This window comes from Scomber japonicus, chromosome 20 (genome assembly GCF_027409825.1).
Source record: "Scomber japonicus isolate fScoJap1 chromosome 20, fScoJap1.pri, whole genome shotgun sequence".
NCBI lineage: Eukaryota > Metazoa > Chordata > Actinopteri > Scombriformes > Scombridae > Scomber > Scomber japonicus.
The window spans coordinates 18156765-18166303 of NC_070597.1; the positions used below are offsets into that span (position 1 = coordinate 18156765).

The window sequence follows — 9539 nt, forward strand, 5'->3', positions numbered from 1 at the left end:
AAAACATTTTCACATAATTTCACTCATCTGATCACATGACAGTATTATATATTTACTGATCTTATTATTTAAATTATGAGAAATTTACAATAAAAGCTTTTTGACCAAAACAAAGATATTTCTCTGTCAGATTTTGACACCCCTAACATTTCATTTATTCCTAAAAGTATTTCTACCAAACTTCAAAAACATTCTTTCATCATTTTGTCAAAAGAATCTGTTACAAGCTCTAATCTTGTTTCCTCAATGTTTTCCCTTTGGTTTATATCCCTGAACTCAACACCAGTTGTCTACAGTATCAGTCATCATGTCACTGCACTGCACTTCAACTTGCTGATGTGACAAAAGCAGAATGATTACTATTGCCTTTTAATATCAATGAAATCTCATCAAGAGTTCATGTGATCTCCCTTCGGTGGCTCCCTCAGCATGTGTGGCCCTCGGCTGCGGTTGTCAGGGGAAACATTTGTGCTGAAGACAAACGTGTGCTCGCTGCGGGCTGCACTTGTGTGCGGGGGGCTGTTAGATATGTCCATATATGTCATCTCTAAACATTAACAAGTGTAAGTAGCCATAGAGGTGGGGTGGTGAACTGTTGAACTTGAATGTGATCCTGCATGGTACAACATCACATCATCCTAAATAGAGCCCCAGCCCCTATAAGCCCCCCCCCCCCATCCAACAGTCAGCAGCATGGTGTCAGCACTTGTCTCTGGGGGTGCAGCGATATGGGTTGAGATGGAGGTCGGGGGCTCGTCAGCGAGGCAAAATGCACCCATGGAAAGACTTCCAGCAGCTGTCCAACACATAGCCCGGGCCTGGGCCGAGTCTCGGCTGCATTAGGATCACTCACTGTCTCCATTTTGCTGTAAACTCAGATGAAATGAAGAGAGAAAGGCATCCTTGACAGCTGTGGACTGGAGAACCCTGGCTGACCTCAGGCCTGGGCTGGGCTGTGTGCTGATGCTTCACAGCCAGTCAATCTCATCACATCCTGATAATATGGCGATGGTTGCTCCAGCATAAGCTCACCTTGACCTAAATACTAAAAATGTGGCCTCCAGACATGAGCTTGAGCAAAAAAACCAAAACAGGCATTAAAATGTAACACAATAAGAGAAAACAAATGATAAAGAGTTATAGCCAGTGTGTGTCATCACATCCTGATAAAATGATAATGGTTGTTTTTCCGGCATAAACTCACCTTGACCTAAAATCTGACAATGTGGTCTTTGGACACGTGTTTCAGCCAAAAAACAGGCAATAAAATGTAACAGGATAAGAGAAAACAAATGATGAAGAGATATATGGCAGTGTGTTATTCCTGCATTGTCATGTTTTTGTGTTTGTGGTATGCCTGGCTTGGAAATATGGTGTTTTGAATCCAACCTCAGTGTGTGTGTGTGAGTGTGTGTGAGTGTGTATATGTGTGTGTGTGTGTGTGTGTGTGTGTGTGTGTGTGTGTGTGTGTGTGTGTGTGTGTGTGTGTGTTTGTGTCCTCCAACGTGCCTTTCCTGCCTGCCAAACTGTATTCCATTTGAATCCCTCCAGAAGTGTGCATTTTGCCCCAAGCCAAGTCAAACCTTCCTTCAGATGATGAAACCAAATCATGCATCCATTCTCTCTAACGGGGGAAGCTGCTCACAATTACCCGAGATGTCAGATCACTCAAGTTAATAACAATAATCACCCCAGAGACCTGCGTTGCCATTCGCTCATTCAAAGCAACTGGTATTTAATAACAAGCTATTTCACCCTCTTGTTGCTATCCTGCAATTAAAACCAATCAGACACCTCGTATCTGATCACCCAGGCCATACACAGCATAGATACAGTCAGACTCGTCTTTATCATTACCCTTCAACCCATTTCCGTACCCTCCTCTCATCTTGTCTATTATACAAGAGGAGCCTTTTCACTTTCTCTTCAATCTGCCTGCATGATAATTGGCCCCACCATTTGAAAGGTCCTACTCTGTCTGTCCAACTCCACAAGCCATTATTCTAATCTGGAGATGTGAGATTGCCTATAATTTTCCCTGATGCCCCGTCAATTGGTTCTTCTTACCCAGGCCCGCATATGTTTAACAAGGCACATAATGATCAGGAATGAGGCAAGAGGGCACTGAGGGTGTATATATAAAGAAGGAGATGTTAATGTAACACAATGTGTGTCGTTACAGTATGTGAGAAAATCAGCTTGGAGGAGTGAAAACACAGGGCTCTGATGTGTCTTTGTTCTTCAGAGCAACACCACTGTAGGGTCTCCACCTCCTGGACAAGACTGCAGAATCTCTGACGGAGGTAAGACAGGACAGTAAGCTATGTACCCTGCATGAGTGACTGAGAGCTCTGGTAGCATGGTGAGGATGGAACCTTTAAGCATGTTATTTATCAGTGCAGTAAAGCAGCTAATATGCACGAGGCTGTGTAATTAAACAGATGTGAGCTCGGAAAATTGTGCAATCAAAGCCACATTGATCTCTAATATATTCATATGTATTTATTGTTAAAAGTAGTTTAACCTTCATGTTTTATGATTGTAAAGTGTTGATGGAAGATGTGCTAAAAACCCTTTAAAAGGTTATTGTATGTCATTACCCTTTAAAATGACATCACACAGAAATAGCTACACCTGTGATAAAAATATAATGTACACTCTTAGTCATTGTCAGTTGCTTAACTCAGTGAAGAAGAAGCGTTTCATGAAAACTGCATATATGATTGGTTTGTTATTTTTCTAATGCCCGCGTGTGACATCAGACAAATTGTATCTAATGTCTACCAGACAGCCAAGACAGAAGGATGATGAATGAAAAGGATAAAAGAAGTCGTTGGATGTGTCTTTAAAGCGCTACTCAGTTTCATTAATCAGAGCTCAACCCCTCTGTTAATCAAGAGCATCAGGCCACATTGCGGCGAACTGTTTGCGAGGATATAAATAACTAATTTTCTGTGTTTAAACAGTATAAGCGCCAGAATGTGCAAATCAGTGCAAACGACTATATATCAGCCGCAGTTTATTGGAGGAATAGCACGGACATTTATCATTTTATTATGACAACGGCGAGTTTGCAGTTTGAGCTCACTTGAGAAGAAAGTGGAGGAAAATATCGTTAAAATGCTGGCTTGCACGGGCACTCTTCTCTTCTCAGTGCACGTGCATCTCTGGTAAGAAAAGGGGGGGCGGGAAGGGGGTGGGGGGGGGTGTATAGCAGGAAGAGGGATTCTGTTTCAAATGCCGTTTTAATTTCGGTGTAAAATATAAACCTTGTCTTAAAGAAAGCACGAAACAAAGACTTTTTTTTGGGGGGGGGGGGGGGGTTCTCGTTTTTTTTTTAAAATGTCACAATGTATTCTTTTTGTAACACTGACTTCCCTAATTCAAAGACACAAGTTGAAAGGCATGTATCACCGGAGCTAATTTATCCAGTGCGTAAAAATTAAACACTCAACACAACCACCATGCGTAAAGGTGTCGCGCCGCATCCCTTTGGTTCACCTATACTGAGAATTATGTTTTCCTTTATGGACACGGTATTCTGCCGACTCTAACTTATCCCACAATTCTGAAAACTAAAACTAAAATTCGATTAAATAACCAGAAAAAGATTTTTTTTTTCTAATCAAGCATCAATCCACTGTGCTTTGTCTCTTTGACAGCCAAAATTCAAACAGATGTGGAGGTTTTTTCATCCATCGCAGCGAACTGAGTGCTGATGGGCAAAAGACAGTTGATATCCCAGCTATGAATTATCACACATGCTGAGCTGTAGTTAATAAACCTTTATATATTTTATCATAATATTTTCTCTGCAGATCGAGAACGCCTTTACCAGCTTTTGTTCATTAAACTATTATGTCTCACAGTTGCATCCGGCTGCCATTAATTAAGACTTCTGTAAGCAGACACTGTTTCTTCCACAGAAAACAAAGAATCAACACTCAACTATGTGCCCTATTATTTGTATTTTAACCGATGAAGCAGTTATCTAAACAGTTAAGTGAAACAAGAATATCATAATGACGTCAATCCAACAGCTATTTATTTGCATAAAGCTTATAGCACGTGTTGGACCATGCAACTGAAGTAAACCCATGCACACACACACTTTTAAAAAAAGCCTTTATCCAGAGTGCCTTGTTAAACTGCACACACTTTAAGTCCACATTGCAATGAGTTGTGGCCGTACAACAGAAGTTGAACATTATAACAAATCTAAAAAACAGAACATATTTGATGGCTAGTTGAATTTTGCGGATAGTCAAGAGAAAATATTAAAACACACACGAAATACAATGAATATGAACAAGTTCTATTAAACACACGTTTCATTGGTGTCGGACGTGACAGAGAGGAGGCCTACAGGGCGAGTTCAGTGTTGCCTGAGTGCGCTCAAAGGCCGCACACCTGGCCTGCGTGACACGAAAAACAATCCACTCACATCATCTGATGCCTGGGCATCGCGTCCTGATGAGGATGGTGGTTTGGATACCAGGGACCAAAACTGTTCATGTAATTGTTTGGGTGCATTGGTGCTCCTTTGTTCGCCATGGAGACCTCCCAAAGCTGAGGCAATCCGGGCGAGCAGGGAGAGATGGAGTTGGTGCTGTGGAGATGTTCCCCCTCTGATCCGCTGGAATGCTTCATGATCTTTTTATACTTGGACCGCTTATTCTGAAACCATATTTTCACCTAAAAAGAGAAAAATGAGCTTAATTGTCATTGTGGTTAACAATCAACGGTTATATAAAGGAAATAATACTGTGATTGGCTTTTTATTAGCACATTTAACCAAATTTAACTCAATTGACAATTCAGAATTGGCCTGAAGTGAATATTATAAACAATAAAAAAGGATCAACTCCTCATAACTCGCATATTTTCTGTGTTTTTTTGGTAAATCTTAGGCCTGCTATTGGAGCATTGTCAGCCCATTCAGGCAGCTGGTTGAGTGGCACTTGTACTTCATTAAAGCTGAGCTCTCTTATTGTTCGCTGTTTTATGAGTCCAATGGTGCATGAGTGTGACAGCAACAAGCCGAGACTAAAAGAGTATTGTTGTGAAATGAAAACAGCCAAAAGAGGGCTTGGATAATAAGTCCGCGCTGTGGTGGGTCATTGACATTTCTGCTGATTCAAACGGTTATTTTTAAAACGAGAACAATGGTGTGAAGATTCATTAAAAAAAATATCATCATCAAAGAGCCCCAACTGACTCAAGCTGTAAACATCCGAGCAACAGCAAGGCGGCATAAAATGGGAGGTAATTGCTGAGATAACTCTTGAGGGATTAAGAAAAATGTGCAGGAGGGAGCTCAGATGACAGAGTGAATTCTTTTGTTTATCTCATATTTTGAAACTATAAACAAAACCCAGGCGACTTTATGGTTTTTCTTGTGGGGGAAGATAAAGAGCGAGAATATAAAGAAGATAAAAAACCGTAAAGACTTCATTTTTGTCGCATTTGAGGATGACACAGCGACACTTTCACCTGTTTGGCCTCCGAGATATGTTTAAAATATTAGCAGTGGAGCCATATTTCAGCCGCATTTTCCCCACATTTACTTCAGATAATGCGTGAAATAAATAAACAAAACTGATTTAATTAAGATATGGTGAATACTGTATACACTCATGCCTGATTCAGCTGTGATTTTGCAGCCCTGTAATGGCTTTCTTCTTCTTCTTCTTCTTGTTCTTTTTTAACCTTTGATAAAAATGTATTTAGCTGTGGTCATGCTTCATTCAAAGAGAACACTTCATGCACCAGGGTTGACTAAAGAAACATATCCACGAAATTAAGTCGGGTAAATAAGGCATGCATTAAAGGATTAAGTTACAAATCACAACAATTTGGGTTTTTCATTTGATCTACAGAACTGCTGTGATCTTTAATAATAGAGCAAATAACAGATTTCCTTTTCAACCGTGTTGGGCAATTAACCAACAACACCCTCTATCTCATAGAATGTATGTTTTCACTCAGCTTTAAGATAAATTAATTCAATACATTTGAAGATAAAATACAAGCTTATAGACAATGATTCTAATGAGCCACTAAATAATAAATGTTGCAGGCATTTTAGGCTCAATATAATACTGAGGCTAATTAGCCTAAACCATAAATAATAATATGGTGCATATGGACTTTATGCATTCCCTGTATTCTCTCAGGTCTGCTGGGTGAGTTGAAGGCCCACCTGAGTCTGAGTGAGGCCCAGTTTTGCCGCCAGGTCGGCGCGCTCCGGTAAGGCCAGGTATTGGGTCTGCTGGAAGCGCTGGTGCAGAGCCTGCAGCTGCAGACTGGAGTAGATGGTCCGAGGTTTTCGGATTTTCTTCACCTTGCCGTTTAGACGAATGTCTCTGCTGTCAATGATCGTGGACTTGTCACGGTCTGTGAGGTGTAACAGAGAGCGAAATGATTTAAGAGGAGTTTTGATTTATAACTTTTCATCTTCAGGCTGTACGTAAAAAGTCACAAATGCCACATTTGAAGATGTTTACAACACATAGCTCTCCTGTTAATAACACCATATGTTGATAACTGTTGATAACACCATATGTCATCTTAAACAACAGGAGAACCCTGACGAAAGACTCAATTTTTCAGATGCAATAGAAAAACAGGAAATGTGATACTTGGATATTGCAACTCACAGGCCTTACACTGCATACTGTAAACACTAAAGATCCTGAACACTAAAACTAACGTAACTCATCCATATTTTACTTTATGATCATGATATCGTCATGGTTATAATTGTTTGTTTTTTTAAATGATGGACTTAAGTCTATCTTAAATTAGGTTTCATGTTTTTACTGAGGGATTCACATGACAACAAGCCAGTCCTGATTATACTTTAACGCAGCAGCACTGAATGCAAGAAGCATCATTTTCAAACAGCAGACCCACCAATGATTTTTGATTTTCTGGAATCGTTTTTTTAATGTGCACTAACAATGAGGGTAAAATTTGGTTCTTGAGGTAGGCCCATGTCTACACGGGCCATAATTGGACTTACCCACAGAAAATTATGGTCAATAAAATTAATGGCACCATCTGCCTTCATTATATAACATGAGTGATATACTAGTAGTAGAATACTGGGCCTTGTTTGGACATTATGAGAGTGTGTGTATAACGTCTATGCCTTACACGTTCAATATAACATTTTATGCATTTGTATTTTTTGTTAACCTATTAGAACATGAAAGATTTTTCTCGTCATGGAATTGCGCGATCGGTGCGTAATTGCGCGTGAGAATGATGTAGAATCTGAATTTTACAGCCACAACCATTTAGACAGCTTGATTTGACTTTCTCACATACCTGTCTGCTCTAATCTGCTGTGGGTCAGACTGCTGCTGTTGCTGTGATTGCTGTGCTGGTAGGCCATGTAAGCAGACTGGGGATGAGTGTTCACCGAGCCGGGGTAGGCGTAGCCCAAAGAGCGGCCATAGGACGCGCTGGCAGGAAAAGGACTTTCATGCTGGGAATGGCCAGCAGCATGCAAGCCATGGACGGGATAAATGTGAGAGAGTCCGGGGGAGTGCTGCTGGTGTGCCGGATGTCCGTGACCAAACTCTAGAAATGCCGATTTGGAGGGATCTGAGGCATTCAGACTGTCAGGTATGAAACCCACAGACATCATTAGCTAATACGCGAGTCCATAAACCCGTCGCTCTGAAGAGGGTTTCATGAGTTCTGTCGGACAGCGAGAAAAAGCTGGAGCCAATCCACACTTATGTCCAATGCATTGGTCGTGACAAAAAGTATCCCGCGGTTATAAGTTACAGTGTGCATGTTCACAACCGTTTTCGAGGCGAAAATCGAATAAAAGCGAAAGCGATCCTTCTTTACATCACTGGAGGAGCTGACATGGTTCTTCAAACACCTCCTGCCTGCAGAGCCTCAAACATACTGCCTTCCATCTGCGAGCTCTCTGATTGGTCTTCAGCAGCCAGCTGTCACCGGAGCTCCACCATTAACTTCATTACCATATGATACTGGATGCAGCTCTTCAGCCAGGAGGAACCTCCTTCTATAGATTATGAAATAATAAGCATTTTCTTACAGTGTGAAATGTCATTCTAGTGTATCTCACAATGAAATTCATGAATTAATGCCATCAAATAACAATGCATGAAGAGTAGAATTAATATTACTATATTTCCTTCAGAAGATATTATAACGTGGAATATTTGGCCATTGATTACAGAGGAATAGCTTTCTACAGTTTTATTTTGTACCTTTTAAAATGTAGCGTTTTAAAAAGCAAAGCGTAATAATTACCCCAAAACATGTATGATTCTCTTTCATGAATAAAAAACAAACCCAATAGTTAAAATAAGAGAATCAAGCAAAAGTTAGACGTGTTAGCCTCATCTGGTGCAGAAGAGATAAATACAATGCGGCATTATTTATACCAAACATACCGTAACTTTTTTTCTTGTCATTCTATTTAATGAATAGTTTTAACAGTGAAATAATTCGTTAAATTTATTGAAAACGTATTATCAGCAGAATCGAATGGAGGACAGAGATTAATATTTAATTCATAAACAATGCACAGTAACACAGACTAATTAAGAATTCATGCGCCATAAAGAGTTTCTGAGACTGCAGTAACTTTAATAACTTCGGGATAATGACCTGGAATTTAGGTCATTTAATTCTGCAGCAATTCAGCGTATAATACAAGTTACATACATTTTCAGGCGGGAAAATCAAAGACATAAATAATATGTTTTCTACAGGTACAAGACGTTTACTTCACACCTTCACAACAGCTCCATTGTGGCTGTTAAGTGAGAGGCCAGGCTGACTCAGGCCTGTGTTTGAAGGACAAACTGCATATTTTACTGCACATTTAATACTTTGCATTCTTAGCTTCAATCTATTAATGACCCAAGCTTTCTGAGTTCTGGCGATTTTATATACTTTTAATAATATACAGTAATTTAAATGATTGAATCAGAGTACATCAAATGATTATTAAAGCAAACAAAAAACTACCAAATTGAGTTTTAATGCAAAGCTATTTTAGTTATTAATATAATCTGTATGACTGCTCTAAAATATGAATGAGTTCATCATTAACTTGTCACTAGAATGACAAAATTTGGCTCCAAAAGGATGTTTGATTGCATATTTATATTAAATAAACATACCCAGCTTACATGTCACTCATAGTATTTCTAACTCAACGTCAGAGTCCATGAAGTAAAGAAGAGAAATGAGAGGAAAACACAAACCTGCCAAAAGAGGGCGGGATCGTGGTTCAGACTGCAGAGTCAGCAAAACTCACAAGGTGCATGTGGATACAGTGTGGGGAGTGGGGAGAGAAAATGGTGACCACAGGCTCAAAGAGCAACCCTGTGTATTGACTCGCTTTCCACAGGTGGAGACAAACATACTTGGTTGTAGGTGGGAGGGGGGGCGGGGGGGCGAGGAAAGTGTGAACATCCTGCTTCTGAGTCTATATTTTAAAAAATTTGGAAAGTGTGTATTTTTCCATCCAATCTGATGGTAGTCGC

The 9539-nt window shown here is 40.0% G+C and overlaps 1 protein-coding gene across 1 annotated transcript; it reads right to left on the reverse strand.

Annotated features, from left to right (window-relative positions):
• Nucleotides 1-4440: 4440 nt before the first annotated feature.
• dlx4b (distal-less homeobox 4b) lies at nucleotides 4441-7654 on the reverse strand. Its single transcript, XM_053341519.1, has 3 exons — nucleotides 7333-7654; nucleotides 6203-6396; nucleotides 4441-4695 (listed from the first exon to the last, which is right to left on the reverse strand). Exons 1-3 carry the CDS (start codon nucleotides 7652-7654, stop codon nucleotides 4441-4443), a joined length of 771 nt encoding a protein of 256 aa, XP_053197494.1.
• Nucleotides 7655-9539: the final 1885 nt, after the last annotated feature.

Excerpts from the sequence above, each read along its gene's own strand:
- dlx4b (XM_053341519.1), bottom strand. The coding sequence starts at position 7,654 with ATGATGTCTGTGGGTTTCATACCTGACAGTCTGAATGCCTCAGATCCC. Across the intron at positions 6,397-7,332 it reads CAGCAGATTAGAGCAGACAG|ACCGTGACAAGTCCACGATC; the intron begins GTATGTGAGAAA and ends TACACCTCACAG. Across the intron at positions 4,696-6,202 it reads TGGGCCTCACTCAGACTCAG|GTGAAAATATGGTTTCAGAA; the intron begins GTGGGCCTTCAA and ends TTCTCTTTTTAG.